Raw genomic sequence first — 18,580 nt, forward strand, 5'->3', positions numbered from 1 at the left:
CATTGACTCCCAGGTAATGTTTGTGGTTGTTTATTCTTGAGTGTAAAAGTCACAGGATGGATTGGTTTGTGCTTTGTGCACTTCTTAAAAATACTCGAATAACTGGAAGTGGTAAACTGGTAATGTTGCGTTCCTGTCCTATTGGTTTGGTGTTTTGTTACTGGAATCAGATTGTCTACAACTTTGTAGCGAGTGAAGAATGCAGAAATGCAGCGTTTTGGAGAATATTCTAGTCGTAGGTTTAATTTATCTTTACTGCAGCTGTAACTAGGGCTGCAACTGTTGATTTTCTCTGCAATTATTCTATTGACTACTTTTTAAATGAATCAAATGATCTTTACACACACACATTCTACCTCTCTGTCAGTGTCTTGAGTTGACTTCTCACAACTTTTGCACAAATGTACTAATGTCATATCTCTCTCTCTCTCTCTCCATCACTTTTTCGCCCTCCATCTCTCTCTGGTCCTTCCATCCATTTGTGCAGCTGGCCTACGCCCCAGCTGGACGCCAGTCAGATCCGGTTGATCGTATACCAAGACTGCGAGCGACGGGGCCGGAATGTCCTCTTCGACTCCAACGCCAACAAAAAGAGGGGCGCCGAGGAAACCCCCATAACGGTGAGTCATGTTTTCCTCTTCTCAATGTTGGAGGCACCCCCGTATGGTTTATTAGATGGCAACAGAGAGTGACAAGCCAACTAAGTTCACTGGCTCAGTGTGGCTGCAGTCTTTGGGGGCGGCCATAGCCGAGTGGGTAGAGAGCGGTTCAACTCCCGGCTAGCCCGATGTACGTACCTGTCGAAGTGTCCATGAGGAAGACACTTAAACCCCTAATAGCTCCTTCCCCTGCACTCATAGTAGCATCTGATCGTTCTGACTGTAAAAGAAATGTCCCCTCCCCCCGGATACTAGAAAACCCTTTGTTATTATGCAGTTGTTCTGCACTGAAACACACATAAACGCATAATTTAATATACGTACTGTAGGTAATATACAGAACTCGAACATGGAATGTCGATGGTATGGGTTCAAGCCACACCGTTCCCATGTGGGTCTCGAGATCCACATTTGTTTTCCTTTACTGTTGCATCACTAGTTTGTCTTTCTTTTATTTTTTTGCTTGAGTATATATACTGTAGGTGAGGAGGACCCTGACCGGTTTGTTCTGGAGCTCTTATCTCCAATAATAATAGCATCAGCTGACTGCACATGTGAAAGCAGCATTCTTTCACAGTCCCATGACAAGCATGTCATTCTATCTCTCTTGATATATGTCTCTCCTGAAGCGTGATTTTTAAAACGCTCAAAGGACCATAATGGAAATTAGCCCTCAAGCTTCTCTGTGTTTATCCTTTTGATGGATATCTACAAATAATATGTGTACATGCATTTTTGCCAATAAAAAACGTCAATCAATCAATGTATACTTAGGTGTGTGCAGCAATAGCCAATCTGCAAGCCTTGTGGTGTGATGTGAGCTTGTAGAACTGCTATTATTGGCATGTGACACTGGCGCGCAACTAAGTATTTAAATCAGGCTTAATACATTGTGTTGTCCAAACTCTGTCAATCCTGCAGCTTCCTGCCCGTTCATCTCTTTCTCTTACACTCTCTGTACATCTCTCCTAATGTGCTGTCTCTGCTCTGCCTGTCCCTCTCTTTACCTCTCACTCTGTCGATCTCTTTCTTTCTCTCTCACTCACTCACTCACTCACTCACTCACTCACTCACTCACTCACTCACTCACTCACTCACTCACTCACTCACTCACTCACTGACTGACTGTTTGGCCTTCTCTTACTGTCTCTGTCATGAATCAGTCTGTCTCTGCCTGTTCCCTCCCTCTCTCTCTCTCTCTCTCTCTCTCTGCTTTTGCCCTCATTGCCATGCCACGACTTCTTCTGCTGTCCATCTTTTCATCTTCACCCAACCCCCCTCCCCCTGCACACACTCGCTCTCTCACACACACACAAACGCACGCATGCACTCACTCACGTCCGCACAGGGTGGAAAATAGAAGCCGTGTGTTTCTGTTCACTTTCTGTTAGTGCTCATAAACATGTAGATTTATTCTCCGCATTAGACCCAGGGGCCACATATAGAAATGCAATATGAAGGGCTTTGCAGCGTGGGTGCATGTGGTGTGTGTGTGTGTGTGTGTGTGACTGTGTGTATGGGTCATTGCCAGTGCATTCAGCACATTCTGCATGGTTTAGGGCTTAGCCAGCTACTGTGACTTCTATCACATGACGGCTCTCTTTCTCTCTCTCTCCCCCCTCCCCTCTCACCCGGAGAGATTTTGTTTCGCCTTTGAGAGCGAGCGAGTGAGCAGGGAGGCGGTGGAGGAGAGAGAGAGAAGGCGAAAAGTAGGCAAAGAAGAGAAGAGCAATAAAAGAGTAGAGCGATAAATGAGAGAAAGAGATGGTGAGGGCAAGAGGGGAGGAACAAAGATAGAGGGTGGGTTGGGGGAAAAGAGAGAGGGAAGTTGGAGTCGTGGAGGGATGGATGGAGGGAGGGAGGGAGGGAGGGAGGGAGGGAGTGATTGCAGTGCTGTTAGCTCACGAGTTCCAGGGGAAGTCATATGACTGACAGTCACATGCTCCTGCCCTTTTGTATATACGACACTGTAGCAGGCTTTGGCCGCAGTGCAGTGGATACACACACGCACACACACACACACAGACAGGCACTCACAGACACACATACCCACACACGCACACTCTCTTTCTCTCACTGTCTCTCTATCTTTTTTCTGTCTCCCCTCCACCCTTCTCGACCCTCTCTCACACACACACACACACACACACACACACACACACACACACACACACACACTCACACACTGACAGTTGTTTGATGTGGGCCATTACCAAAAGCCTAGCTAAGCTCGCCAACCACCCCTCCCTACCCCCACCCCCACCCCCACCCCTCCCTGAATGCATTCCACTTCAATCTAGTGCCAAGTTAAGAAAGCACATGACACATTGGCTTGATTGAGAGTTCACTGCTCTTAGCTGGCTGTTTACCGACGTGCCTCTGGCCTGGGTTTTATTTGCTCTGGCAAAAAAAAAAAACGTTATAAAAAAGGCAGGTCAAACTCGAGACGATAACAATGTCACGTTCGCTCTTATTTCATAACAGTAGGATATTGGTGTGAGTGGCGATACGGCTGCTGGTCTCCAGGATTGTCTTGACTTGTATCTTGATGAAATGTCACAATGTTATGTCACACCTAAGCAAAAATAACCAGAAGGGCATAGGTCTGCACCCTGTTCATAAATATAGTCATAGTCCGTGTTGCTGCCATGTCCTGTTCATTTGAAATTTCAAGTTGAAATTTTAAAGTGAAATTTGGGGTTGTGCATGTACAGATACACCGGATTAAAGAGTTCAGTCGTATACTGTTTAAATCAGTCTTAACCTTTTAATTTCGAGGACCTGCAGTTTGACCACAGCCCCCCCCCCCCCCCCCCCCCCCCCATTTCAGATGATTTTTTTTTTCACCTCTGGGATCCTAAGCTACACTGTAAAATCAAAAATCTAAATTGTTAATTTAAGTCTGAGAGTGTACACATGGAGTGTACTCTCCCTTTGTACACTCTCGAAGTTACATTTCCTTTTGGTTCCTATCAGTCATTTAGCTGGGGACCCCCTGGAAGCCCCTCAAGGACCCCAGGGGGTCCCTCCCCCGGTTGAGTACCAATGGTTTAATGTGCCTTTTTTGTTTCATGCGTGTGTCCAGAGGATGTGCAGCGAGGGCCAGGTGAAGATGTTTGGGAAGTGCTGCCAGCTGCGTCCTACAGGGGGCAGTAGCAGCTCCCTGGACAGTTCCTCCTCCTCCTCCTGCACCTCCGAGACAAAGGAAACCAAGGAGCAGGGCCTCCGCTTCCAGGTAAACGCATGGATTCAAGTTCTCACTGATTTCAGTCATTTGGATCCCATAGAAGTCAGCATATCTTCTGTGGAAGCATGTTGCGGAACGAAAGTAGCTCTATCTACAAGCCCTCAATGCGCCATAGCTTGTAGATAGGCTACTTTTGGTTATTATTCTAAGATTAGAGCATTTGAAGTGGTCAAACTAGCAATATGTGCAGAAGCATCTATCATATAATCCTGACGGTCTGGGATATTTCATAAAAGCAAGTGTTAAAACCCCAATCTGTGATTTTATCACCTGGTTGGCAGCATGTAGAACAGCAGGAACAATAATTACTAAAACATCATAATTGCTTTTGGGGGGCAAAATATCAGTCAAAACATTGGTAATCTGTGGTGGGATTAGGATCGGACCAAAAGTCCTGTCGTTGGATGGGCTGAACGTTGGTACTACGGTGATCTGACACTGTGTGAAAAGAGGGATTAATGGGCAACTATGGGCATATGCATTTACCCAGTAAACCGCATGTTTACTGTGTGTTTTTGTTTGTCATTGGGAATATACAGTTGAAAGAAATCTACTGAGAAATGTGTCCATCTACATTTTGAAAGAATTTTGAATTTACCGTAAACTTTCCTCTGCCAGACAGAGAGCCAGCAGGAGACCGGCCCTTTCCTTTGACCTCCAAACAAGAACGAGGGACAAAATGTCTCCTTTTTAAAGGTCAATTGACCCCCTTCACACGGCGGGCAGTTTTTCTCTGACATCAACGTGAACCTGTTTGTTTCAGGGTTCGAGGTGTTCGTCAGACGTGGCCATGCTGGGGGAGATGATGTTTGGATCAGTGGCAATGAGTTACAAAGGCTCCACTCTGAAGATCCACCAAATTAGGTAAGAGTGTGTAGAGGACATACTTCACTGGCACTCTCACTGATCCATTGGTTTTGTAGAAGGCCAACAAGCTGTTAAACCTGGCGTCCCTATTTTGGGCGTGCCATTAGATACGAGAATTTTCCAGACATATTCAGTGTTTAAAGATTTCCTTCAAAACGTTTTCAAAAATAGCAGATCTACAAGCTCACAGTGTGTCACGAGCTTGTGGATCAGCTGTTTTCGAACAGCCAAAATATAGATATATATATAACTGTCAAAGTGGGGTCCTGGGACCCCCGGGGCTCCAGGGTGACCCCTGCAAAATGTGTTGATATAGCATCACAATCATTTTAACCACTTAATCCATTTATAAGTTGGCTATTCAAAAATAGCAGGTATACAAGCTGACAACGCGTCAATTTGTGCCGCGCTGCGAGCTTGTACATCTGCTATTTTTGAATTTTGATATGGGGGTCCGTGGCCAAATACGTATCATTTTGGGGGTCCTTGGCACGGACAAGTTTGGGAACTACTGATTTAGAAGGCATTTGTAGAATTGGCCTCAGGTCTTAATGGGTTAAAATAGGGTTTAATATACTGTATTGCCCCGGGGGAGGTTCAAGTGAGGGTTTAATATACTGTATTGCCCTGGGGGGAGGTTCAAGGGAGGGTTTGATATACTGTATTGCCCCGGGGGAGGTTCAAGGGAGGGTTTGATATACTGTATTGCCCCGGGGGAGGTTCAAGGGAGGGTTTGATATACTGTATTGCCCCGGGGGAGGTTCAAGGGAGGTTGTGAACCGCAGAGATGAAATAAGAGATATTATAAGAGGGTAGAAGAAGGTCATCTCGGGGCATCTGCTGGCCTAGCGGTCCAGGCGCATACCACATAAGCTGGTAATCCAGCATGACAGCGTGTCGCGGGTTCGACTCCCGTTCCCGACGACCTTTGCTGTATGTCTCCCCCCATCTCTCTCCCCATTTCCTGTCAGCCTACTGTCCTGTCATAAAAAAAATAAAGGCATAAAAGCCACAAAAAAAAAAAAAAACGTAAAAAAAAAAAAAAGAGAGTCATCTCTCAAACATGCGTAATGCATGCACGTATCATGCTGCATGTACTGCAGACACACACGCACACACACACACACGCACAGAGACACAGAGACACAGATGACATGCTGAGCTTTGCCCTGTGTGTGCTATCCTCCTATCAGGTCTCCACCTCAGTTGATGCTGAGTAAGGTCTTTACAGCCAGGACGGGAGGTAGTGTCTACGGCAGCCTCAACACGTAAGCAAAGCTACAGAAGCACGCACACTGCTCTATGGCACAGTGGGTTTATATCTGTGGGTCATGTTGACTCATAAGTGGGTCACAGCAGGGGGGCAGGAGGGTCGCGGGATGTCCAAAATATCTATGCTTGACACACATTTCTTTTTACAACAGATGTTATGTATAAGATTTCACTGGTGGGTTACAGTATGAAAAGGGTTGAGAGGGTTGAACTGCTCTGGTACAGACACACGCACACGCACACGCACACGCACACGCACACGCACACGCACACGCACACGCACACACACACACACGCACACACACACACACACGCACCTCTATCTCTCTCTCTCTGTCTTTTGTTTCTCTTCTCATCTCCACCAATTTTATCAATTCGATTAGATTTTTACTTCCTACTGATATGCACTCCCTCCAGTCTTTATCGAAGACTGACCTCCTCTCTCTCTCTCTGGCAGGTTACAGGACAGCCTAGAGTTCATTGGACAGGATCCCAACACCCTTCGGCCCGATCAGAACACCGGGGGCAACGGTCTCCTAGGGAACATAGGTAACCACAACAACAATCCAGCAATGAATCCTAATTTTCCTTTAGAATCGTACCAGTGCTCCACTTTATTCCCCTTTTAGTTTACAATGCGGTTCAATCCTCAGCGAGACTGCGACCGTTTTTAGTTTTCTCCCTTTCTCTGCATCATAACCTTTTCATGTGAAACCGGCTTGAAAGAATCTGCCAGCAGCTCTGCCTTGCAATCCTTGTCCATTGAATCTCACAAAAAGGTTTAGGAACCTGATCACCGGTCATGAGAGTGCCGACGGGCTGTATGTTCACCTGCGCCGTCACCCGCTGTTCTCCACCTGGAACTCCTTTTAACTGGGTGCACAACACATGTCGGGTGGAGATAAGCAAATGTCACTTGAAGACAAGTTGTTTTCAGAGAACTGAAGAAATGAAAGTATAGAAAGTAGATATACCCACGACCCTACGAGCTGCTGACAGATTCTAAACCCCCCCCCCTTTACTCTGTCATCCTCACAGAGAAGACGATGTTTTAGTCACACAAATCAAAAGAGCAAAAGCTCTCCTCTGCTACTCGTTTGTCTTTCTGTGAGCGATTCCAGCCATAAGTGTCTTGTCTGTCTCTGTGACTGACTGATTTCGCTCAGTGCAACTTTGCTGCGTGTCGACGGTAACTGGCCACCCCCTTTGCTTCACTAACCATGGTTCATGTCTTTTATTTGTGTTTGTTTCTTCTATCTCCCTCCCTCCATTCCTTTCCCGTGTTTTTTTTTGTGCTGCGCAGGATTCTCCCAGCTCTGCAGCCCTCGACGGGCCTTCTCTGAACAGGGCCCGCTGCGTCTCATCAAGAGTGCCTCTTTCTTTTCAGGTTGGCTCAATAAAAACTGGCCTTGACTTGTGTGCGTGCATGCACGCATGGAAGTTTTAGCTCCGGTAGTAAGTAACGGTGGTGGTAGTAGTAGTAATGGCTGTGTAGACCATGACTCTATGCATCCAGCTGCATGCGTGTTTGGACGTAGTAGTATTTAGTAGTGGTGTGTGTAATAGTTCTGGTATGTGACTTCACTGCATGTCTGCAACCTGGGCCAACGTAGTCATTGCATGTGTGCAACCTGGGTGAAGTAGTCTCAGTATTTGACTCAGGTCTGGTCTGCAAGTATAGCATGAACACGGGCACAGGACATGTGTGGATCTTGTCACTGGTATTGATTGCTGTATTAGTGTTGGTTGCTTGCTTACTTTATATTCCTCACTTGCACCTCTTCCCCGTTCTTCACTAACTTGCTAACTACTTATCATAACTCCATGATTCCAGTACAACGTTTTGAGGCAATATCATCAACAGTAGCCCCATGTTTCTTGTAATACAATAAGGTATTTTGGGGACACTTCAACACAAAGTGAATTTATGTATGTCATTTATAGAATAATTGGCCCCAGTTGGAAGATGTTTGCCCTGAAAGGCCATGATGACCGCTTTCATGCCAGTCAACAATACTATCCTGGCTTCAGGTTAACTCATCTAACCCATCTTAACCACTTTTCAACCTGGCAAAATGTCATTATAGCTAGACATTTTCCAAAAATATCACAAATAGCCAAGATAGCACATCTGTAAGCTCATAATATGACATGTTGTGAGCTTATAGATTAGCTATTTGTCGTACGACAAAATATGTATGTGTATAAGTGGTTAGTTTCCTCAAAAGGTTGTCATTGCATCATCACCCAACCAATACAGACATTATCCACAAATTTCCTTGGGCGTTGTGGGCATCACTTCCTGTCGATTTGATATTGGAATCAGCGATCAAATCGACAGGAAGTGATGCCCACAACGCCCTAGGAAACTTGTGGATATAGACACATTATTTGTTAATTTCAATTATTTGTTCAACCAGTTGTGGACATTTTTCAGCAAGTCACGCTGTACCTGAAAATCAAACCTTATGCACCACTGCACAACACTAAATACAGTGCATTCTGTGTGTTGAAATGGCTTAGCTGTGCTCTTGTTGTACAATGGTAAGTCGATCAGAGAGCTTATTTGCCAAAAATATTCTTTTAATATCACCCGTCTATTTTTTTTACCCCCTTTACCCTCATCTGTTCTCCGAGTGTTGATGCGTAGGGACACCTGACAAACGCGCAAACGGGCCCACTGATATCAATATCACTGTCTGCGGTACGAGGTTAAGTCTTAAGCCTGCGGCTGCTGTTATGAAAGCCTGCAAGCATGAGGCAACACAATGACAAAACATTACAACATACTGTCAGGTTGCATCAAACAGCCGCTAAGTTGTTATGCTCGTGTGGGGACACTTCCTGTTTTTGTTTTTGTTTGAACCACTTTCAACATGGTGTCCCTAATGAAAGTTGTTGGGGAATTTTTCAAATAGTAAAAAAAATGTATAAATACCCTATATATTTTCAAAAATGGAAGATCTAGAAGCTCACTAGACGAGCTTGTTGAAATCATTTTGAAATGAGGCTTAAAGGGTTAATGTAATCTAACCACAGTGATATACAAGGTTTGGGCTGGTGGTCCGGTGGTACGTTTCTATCTGCTTTTGAAAAACACAAACACACATTATTCCATACATTACACTGTGTACTCTCTATGCTCTATCTAGATCGGTGGGTGGTGGTCTTCTTGGCTCTGGAAAACCCTATTATGCAATGGAAACTGCCCTGTGCCCACACCCCTCCGCAATGGCTGGCATGAGAGGAATCTCACTTTCTTTTCATTCCCGGGTTAAATATAACAGTTCCCAAATCCTGCCACTATACATGAAGTTCTAATTTGATAAAACATTACACTGTAATGTTGCATCAAACAGCCGCCAGGACAAATTGTTATACTTTAGTGGGGACCCTTCCTGTTTTTGTTATTTGTTTTAAGTTACGTTTTTGGGTGGCTGGCGGTACTTTTAGAGCTGCATTTGAAAAGCGTAATTGTCAGCCATGCAGTCGGTGGCTCTCTGATTCTTAGGAACCATTTGGGCTGCTAAGAATCGGAATTAATTGAAAGTCCCAGATCGGAGGAAACCCGTCGATTTTTGGAACTTGCCAGTAATCCCGGCATCATCTGACATGAAGACGATAGAGCAGAAGAATGTACAGTATAAAGTAAAAACAATCAATGTGATGCCGTTATACTCTGCATTGTTGTGTAGAAGAGGGCAGCGCAGGGTGGCATTAGCTGCTTTGAGGTAGAGGTGGTGGGTGAACAACCTGCACAACTATCACACCTACTGCATGGTGGTACCACACAGGGCCATATTTGCACTCTGAGTCCAATCAAGTGTCAGGATTTTGCAGTGTATTCACACCTGTCTTACAAATTTCTGTCTCTCGTCTTTGTCTCGTCCCATCCCTGCCACCCCTTGTCCTTTTTCTCGTACCACCTCTGCCACCTCTCGTCTTTTCTTTTGTCCCACCTCTGCACCCCCTCATCCTTTATTTTGTCCCCTCTCTCTCCAGGTCACAGCAACCCTATGGACATGCCAGGCCGAGGGCTGTACGATGAGCGGGACAGTGGCATCGCTAGGTCAGGTGAGTTAAAAAAGACTTAAGGAGGTCCTTTAAGCCTGGATTGGCCACACACACACACACACTTTTCCCTCGCGCCATATCTAGAAGTTCCGCAATTAAAAGCACTTTCAACCTGGCGTCCCTATTTTGGGCATGTATTATAGGTAAAAATTATCCCAAAAATAAATAAATAATAATTGCGTATTCGTCATACAACAAAGTATATCAATTGTTAAAGTGTTATTTTCAGAGATATACGATATTGCAATCACTGGTAGACGGGATTCTGAACTGTCCACAGCCCTCCTCTGAGACACAGACCGGGTAGAAAAAATACCATACCATTTTATCATGAGCATTAGTGAGGACCAATTATATGAAGATAGGTTGAAAATGGGCGAAGTCGTCCTTTAAGATTGAGATGGATGTCTTATACACATTTTCCAAAAAAATGTTGTCTGTCCTGCACAGCTGAATGTGTCCTTGGTTCAAACCAAGCCAATTAAGTTGACCCACATATTTTAATCCCCCACTCTCAAGTTAATTGCATACCACATAAATAATGCAAGTAATTGGTTTAGGTGGAAATACTTCCAGGGTCAGCACGGTCGACCCCTTGTGTCTGTCCAGCTTAACTTCCTGTTCAAGGGCGGCGTTGAGTTGTTACACAACAAGCCCCTTTTGTTTTTTTCCCCCCATGGGTGGCACTTGGCCAAGACTCTCCTACTGCAGACTGGAACACACACACACACACACACACACACACACACACACACACACACACACACACACGCACACACACTTTTCCATACATTACACTCTGTACCCTCTCTGGTCTATCTAGAGAGGTGGGTGGGGGTCATCTTGGCTATGGAAAACCATATGCAATGGAAACTGCCCTGTGCCCACACCCGTCCGCAATGGCTGGCGCGAGAGGAATCTCACTTTCTTTTTCGTCCCGGGTCACACGCACGTCGTTAAATATAGCAGTTTCCAAATCCTGCCAATACTACATGAAGTTCTAATTTGAGACTCCTCTCCTCTCCTCTCAGTCCACACCTCTACTGCAGTTGTACTGTAGTACTACTATTTATCTGTCTTAACGCACGCACGCACACATACACACACGATAACAACACCTCAAATACAAAATCTCTTACGTAAAGGTTTGTTGTCAGCAACTGTTCAAGGCTGTGTGTGTGTGTGTGTGTGTGTGTGTGTGTGTGTGTGTGTGTGTGTGTGTGTGTGTGTGTGTGTGTGTGTGTGTGTGTGTGTGTGTGTGTGTGTGTGTGTGTGTGTGTGTGTGTGTGTGTGTGTGTGTGTGTGTGTGTGTGTGTCTGTCTGTATGTGTACAGAGTGGCAGTAATATTTCTGTGTGGTGTTAGGCAGTAGTAGTCTTCTTCAACAACAGCAGCATGTGACCGTTAGCTAGCAAGCTGATATTGGATCCCATGTTAAAGCTGGGCCAATAGAGACTGTGAGATGATGAGTGGAGAGAGGTGTGTGTGTGTGTGGTGGAGGGATGAAGTCCCAGGTTTCCTGTTCTGCAGTCGCTGGATGAGTTGGTGTGTGTGTGTGTAGTCTGGATACCATTCTCAATGAGTAACCCTCCACACCTGCTGTCTGACGCACTCTTGTTCTTCTCTCCCCTCTGTCACCCAACCCCCCTTCTTCTCTCCTCTCCTCTCCTCTCTCTCCCTCCTTTGTTCTTGTCTTTTCCCCTCATCCCTATCTCCCCCACTGCATCCCTCCACACACACCCCCCCCCCTCTCCATTTCATCTCTGCAGCCTCTCTGAGCAGCTTGTTGATCACTCCGTTCCCGTCTCCTGGCTCCTCGCTGACCAGTAGCTGTGCTTCCAGCTACCAGCGCCGCTGGCTTCGAAGTCAGACCACCAGCCTGGAGAACGGGGTCTTCCCCCGATGGTGAGACACACACACACACACACACACACACACACACACACACACACACACACACACACACACACACACACACACACACACACACACACACACTGTCATTCTTCCCTTTCAGTCATGTTACCGTACCCTCTTGTCATCCCCCTGTGCAGGGCCTCTCTGCCAGGCCCCTTTTCAAAGATTATCCTCCCGAGGACTTCCTCGGATTCCGAAAGGCAGCTGGGCCTGTGACACACACCGTTGCTATGTCTAAATCCACAGTGCTTATGAGCAGACAGGATACATGTGTCTGGTAAACACAGCTAGCAGCCCTCGGCTTCAGAATAGACCCATCTGTCTTCCTGACAATGGCCTGAGCTCTGCAACTTCCAACCTCACACATTTGATCTCCATTTCTTCACCATATATGAGCCAATAGGCCCTAAATACTTCAGTGCAGGAGGCAGTATAGCTTAATAACAATACTGTGTGTTGTTTTTCAACTGTGGACCATTCAACCTGGCGTGCTTATTTTGGGCATGTTGTTATAGGCATTGGGCAAAGATTTTCAACAATAGCAGATCTATAAGCTCACAACACATTGCATGGCTTAAGTGGTTATGCCATGCAATGTTGGTTATGGGTGGTATGGCTGACTTGAAAATGTTGGTCATGGGTGGTATGGCTGACTTGAAAATGTTGGTCATGGGTGGTATGGCTGACTTGAAAATGTTGGTCATGGGTGGTATGGCTGACTTGAAAATGTTGGTCATGGGTGGTATAGCTGACTTGAAAATGTTGGTTATGGGTGGTATGGCTGACTTGGCTGTTGAATGTTAGTATTATTTTAAGAATGGGAATGGAATTATTTCAAAGAAAGAAATGCAAAAAAAAACTAAAGCTTCTCTTAGAACACCAGTTTGTTGACACCTCTGAGACACTGAGCGAGTAGACAGAAATTGTACCATATTATAATGAGCGTTAGTGGGTGGGCTCGGGTGGCGCAGGGTTAAAGTACCACCACGGAGTCTAAGGGTCTGAATGCACCGTAGAGCATCTGGCGCGACTGCGGAGCTGACAACACGGCAGAGCTCAAGAACCTGATGCTAGACAGGAAGCGGTGTAGAGGGCAGCAATTCAGGAGAACCCGAATTGGTGTTGGATAGTCCACACTTACGCATCGCATCACATCGGGCTTGGCCGAGCGTCTTATGTGAACACAATTGGACGTGTTTGGGGGAAGAACGCCGGGTGGGCTCCTGTTAGTGGGGGTGTTCTTGAACGGGATAGTAGGACAGAATCGCTACGGCCGCCATCTTATTTGATATATACCCCCCTTCCCAGGTCGGTGGAGGAGAGCTTCAATATGTCAGACGAGAGCGGGGGTCCCAGTCTGGGTGTCGCCCGCAAGAAGAAGATCGCCATCGGGGTGATCTTCCTGCTGTCCCCCGACCCCGAGGAGAACAACCGCTTCCAGGAGTTCTTCTTCTCCCACTTTCCTCTCTTCGAGAGCCACATGAACAAGCTCAAGAGTGCCATCGAACAGGTGTGTGTGTGTGTGTGTGGGTGGTTGAAGGGTGGGTTGTCTACATATACACACTGTGGTGTCAAAGCACACATGCAAAAATGTGGTTTTAGCTCCTGAATGCTAATTCATTTTCTTTATGTAGCATTTAGGAGCTAAATGCCTCTACCTTGAGTCGAATAAGGATTTCATGTGTTGAGCGAGCACCAGTGTTTGTGTTTTGCACATAGTGTGTGTGTGTGTGTGTGACACCAGCACTTTTCATGGTACATTTTCTGTGGTGGTTTTAAAGAAAAATGTAAAAGCATGTTAAAAACAAACTCTCATTCATTTCCACCAGTAGTGCCTTTTTCTGCCTCTTTCCCCATTGCTCTTTTTTGGGGTCATCTTCATCGTACTGACCAATGCAGTAAGGTCTGTTTGATTTGGGGCGGCCATAGCTTAGTGGGCAGAGAGGCCATTTGGTCAATCACCGGTCACCGGGTCACCCCCCTGGGCCGCCCAGTATACAGTACATGTCTACAAGTGTCCCTGAGCAAGACACTTAACCCCGAACAACTCCCCCGAGAGTGCCCATCATGACCACCTGAACAGCCATCAGCTGGGTGAAGCTGAAACATAATTTCCCCCGTGGGATCATTAAAGCTCCTTTTGATTATCGCCTGGGACAGACACATCCGTCACTGATGTCCACTTAACGGTGAGACGACGTATATCGCTGCTGTTGGTAATGAGAGGAGCTGCTGTCAGACAGATTGAGTGGTCAATGACCATACCTTGTATTCCTGTGGTTCTGTTTACTGGTGTCTGGCAGTGGCCGGGCCTTCTCTGGACCACTGCCCAGTGCCCTCCCACTCCTCCCCCACACATTCCTAGCCCCCTCCACTCTCCTTCAGGCATGTGTTTGTGTGTGTGCAGCCTCAGTGGTTGGTTTTCTAAAAATATTTGCTGCGTGTGTGTGTCATTCCCAAGGCCATGAAGATGAGCCGGCGGTCAGCTGATGCCAGCCAGAGGGCCTTGGCTTACAGCCGCATGGTGGACGGACTCAACGAGTTCAGGTAGGCCACATTCCACTCCTGCACGTACGCACACACACACACACACACACACACACACACACACACACACACACACACACACACACACACACACACACACACACACACACACACACACACACACACACACACACACACACACACACACACACACACACACACACACACACACACACACACACACACACACACGCACGCACATACATAAACACTCCCACACACTCACTCTTGCTCTATCTCTCTCTCTAATAAAACTTTTCATTCCATTTTGCTGTGAGGCTGAACTCTATTAAACAAACAAAATTCTATTATACAAACAAAAAATCATTTGGCTTTTGTCCAAAGCCAAATCACTGCCTGCTATTTTTGAACCGAAAGAAGATCGCTGCCATTCATTTGGGTGAGCGGCTGCCAAACTGTCACTCATACACTCACTGTCAGTTGTTAAAATCCTACTCTTCATGCAGTCACTATGTGCACTATGAGGGACAACACTATCATTCTCTCATTGCGGGCTCACTGACTCCCTATTTCAGCCATGTGTGCTGACACAAAATCCAGGTGCTATATTTATATGTCCTGTGTTCTAATAAAAAATCTGATTGGAAACTTGCATGGCAAGTAGTCACAAGGTTATTTTTCCCGGGTACCAGTCATCGGCGATAATGTCAAGAAATAAAATGGCTGTTGATGGTGATAATTAAATCTTGTGCCTTGTTAGCTGCCCACCGGACGTTTTTTGCATTGACAATAGCCGATCTACAAACTTGCATCTTTTTCATGCGAGACACGATGCGTAACCCAGTCAGGCTATAAAAAAATCATCTTGAGACCTTATATGAACCAGCAGTGGAGATTACCACTATGGGTCAGGGTTTCTCAGCCCCATCCCGTGGGAGGTGAGGGGGACCTGGTTGGACAGTCCTCTGTAAACTTCTGTAATTCTGCTCCAGTGACTGGGGTGTCAACAGTAGTCAATGATTAATGACACACACACACACACACACACACACACACACACACACACACACACACACACACACACACACACACACACACACACACACACACACACACACACACACACACACACACACACACACACACACACACGAATGCTCTTTGTCACTGACATATGACATATTCATCCTCTGACCTTCCTCACAAATTCACATAGTGTTGATATAATCCAAAACCTAATCAAGGTAATTAATAACGTGCAGAGAATAGTCTGTCCTCTTGAGAACTGCATGTTCCAATTTAGGATTTCTAGTGAGGCCCAGGATGTCCTCTTCAGATGACGACACAATTTAGTTTTCACTCAAATGAGGTGCAAGAAAATAATGTCCACTGCAGAGGGCAAATACTTCCATCGTGTTCTCCAGAGGCTACACCGAGTGAGGGAACACAGCCCAGTTCCTTCCTGGCTGAAATATATCCTAGGAGTCCCCTTAACCCATTAAGACCTGAGGCCGATTCTAAATCAGTAGTTCTCAAACTTTTTCGTGCCAAGGACCCCCACATGTATATGTATTTGGCCACGGACCCCCCCATCTGAAAATGTTTTCTGCCAGGGACCCCCAGAAGAGATTTGTGTTGAGTTATTCTTTTTTTTAAATCATCATTTTCAAACACTTTCAAGATTTTTCAAAAATCTGCAGATGTACAAGCTTGTACAGACTACATCTATTTTTGAATAGCCAACGCTAAAATCTAAAATGACACGGATGCTTTCCTGGTTTTAATGGGCTAACACAGACTGTGTGTGAAACCGAGGAATGGAGTGTGGTCGAGGGGTCGTTCCATGTGTGAGGTGCGAAGTTAACTTTCGTGCACACATCTTTTGGTGTGAGATATGCAAGTAAATGCATGCAACACGTGAAGGGTGCATGCATGTGTGCATGCACTGTGCAAATATGCGCATGGCCAGCGTCTGCCTTCCTGCGTGCGACAGGGCCCATGCCACACGAGGTGCTCCCATTGCGGCAGTCATATGCTCAACGGGCAACCGGCCACAGCAACCCTAGCCTCTGGAGTGGCAACCCTATCTACCTCAGACACTGGCCATTAGCACCAGAATAGTAAATAATATGCGGGTGGCCACCATGAGCAATGTTATTGCCTGGGACAAACAAAATATCTTTTTAAATCACACCTTGAGAGCTATGGCTAAATATATGCAGTGCCAGCCTACAGCTTTTGCCATCAGGCCCCTTTTGAGATGATGGAATATTACAGAGGGCACAGGGTACAGCGACTGCTGATGCTGCTATGACGTAGATCGGGGTGGGGGCGGCGCAAATACCCACGTAGTTGGGCAATGATAAGTTACGCACTTTGCACAGGCACGTGTACAATCTGTACATAAAACTGAAGTTCAAAGCATGAAATGAGGTCAGAAATGCATGAATGAGTGCCCCCCCCCCCCTCCCCCCCCCAAAGTGGGTGAGTTGAGACTGCTCATCGAGCCAAACGCGTCATATCCATCGCAACGTCATGCGCCAGGCTCCTAAAGTTCACCTGAACAGCTGGGGTACAGTGTAAAGTTAGACCTCCCTCCCCACCTCCGGCAGAGCTGGCTCAGCCTCAGGCGTCTGTCCATCTGTTTTTTTTGTAATAGTCCCGTACACACACACACACACATCTCTCACGGCAAGGGGTCAAGTGGGGCTTATTACAGTCAGTGCCAACTGAACATGCATTAGGTTATTCGATACGCCTCGGATCAACTCTGTCCTGCTCTGACGACAACGAGATGTTCAGACAATCACGCGCATCAAGGGAGGAGGTGTGGGGGGTGAATTTGAGTGACAAGTGACAATTTGCTGGTTCGCTGCTTTACTTGGCTATGCCCCCGCAGCAGAAGCCAGGTATGGTGTGCTACTCAGAAACTGTTTACTGCTCACCTTCACAGGGCAACGGTTGGGGGTGGGTCATATTTCGGTGGATGGGAGGTCACACAGCAACTTGCTCCTAGGTGGAAGGTCTCTTATGAAAGCGGTTGACACCTGCATGCTTTCTCAGCACCGGAGCCCAGCAGCAGCATCTGTTCTGTCAGTAGGGGGTTGTGTCAGGTCAGCCAGGTTGACAGTTTGGTGTCAAATGAACTTTGTTTACCAGCGGTTTTAGACCTGCCTGGTTACCTGAATGTTTGAGCATTCAGCTTGGGAAGCGACGCAGCTTTTAGTGGCGGGAAATCATCTGGGTAAAGGGCCGCCCACACCTGTGTGACACACCCTGATGAAGACTTTGAATATCTTGGGATTCGTTTTTTTTTCTTTATTTGTACGATTCTTTTTTTGTGGGGGGAATTTTATGTTTCATTTAGATAGGAAAGTGTAGAGAGACAGGAAAGCTAGGTCAGGGAGAGCGGGAGAGACTTGTGAGACATTGGAGTTGGATTCAAACGCAGATCCTCGTGACTCACAAGGAGTTCATGGTCAGTGCACTGACTGGCTGAGCCACCAGGCACCCCATGTTTGTTTTTCTGATGTTTCTACTCGTGTTATTGGGTCAGAGGGTCTTGTTGAGGTAGTCAACTGTAACATCTAAGCACCATGGAGCCAGCGTAACACGGGTCAGAAAGTAGAGATTCTCATTTCTACAAGCCACTTTATGCAATCGGCAAACCTACGTCTTCTGTATTCATATATTTATTTTTAATTCTAGAAATCGGCTTCAGGCATCACATTTCATTTTGCGAAACCTGGACTTTTAAAAGTGTGAAACTTGGAATTGACTATCCACACAGTAGCTGCAGTAGCCAGCTGACCCCCGGCTGTATCTTCCACTGTCGGCTGCCAGCTGTGGCAGCCAGCGGGGGCTATGGCGTTCCTCACTCTGCTCACGGTGCATATTTCAGCTCTGATTTATTTATTTATTTATATATTACGCCCTGATTCCCGGCATTCCTGGAGCTGCAGAGATTCCCCCTCTGCCTTGTGTGTGTGTGTGTGTGTGTGTGTGTGTGTGTGTGTGTGTGTGTGTGTGTGTGTCAA

General features: G+C 46.3%; 1 protein-coding gene across 3 annotated transcripts in view; it reads left to right on the plus strand.

Moving 5' to 3' along the window:
• Positions 1 to 18,580, plus strand: part of fnip1 (folliculin interacting protein 1) — a 47,679-nt gene that overhangs the window by 16,735 nt on the left and 12,364 nt on the right. The window contains exons 2-11 of one of the 3 annotated variants that reach the window (XM_084073237.1): positions 488 to 620; positions 3,745 to 3,894; positions 4,670 to 4,770; positions 5,967 to 6,041; positions 6,503 to 6,594; positions 7,349 to 7,432; positions 10,048 to 10,119; positions 11,888 to 12,023; positions 13,344 to 13,545; positions 14,497 to 14,582. In XM_084073237.1, coding sequence (XP_083929363.1) covers positions 488 to 620; positions 3,745 to 3,894; positions 4,670 to 4,770; positions 5,967 to 6,041; positions 6,503 to 6,594; positions 7,349 to 7,432; positions 10,048 to 10,119; positions 11,888 to 12,023; positions 13,344 to 13,545; positions 14,497 to 14,582 — 1,131 coding nt within the window. Of the gene's footprint in view, positions 1 to 487; positions 621 to 3,744; positions 3,895 to 4,669; positions 4,771 to 5,966; positions 6,042 to 6,502; positions 6,595 to 7,348; positions 7,433 to 7,496; positions 8,750 to 10,047; positions 10,120 to 11,887; positions 12,024 to 13,343; positions 13,546 to 14,496; positions 14,583 to 18,580 lie in introns of those variants that run through there. The other 2 variants (XM_084073238.1, XM_084073239.1) reach the window with 2 other exon arrangements.

This window comes from Gymnoscopelus microlampas, assembly GCF_963454915.1.
Source record: "Gymnoscopelus microlampas genome assembly, chromosome: 12".
Lineage (NCBI taxonomy): Eukaryota > Metazoa > Chordata > Actinopteri > Myctophiformes > Myctophidae > Gymnoscopelus > Gymnoscopelus microlampas.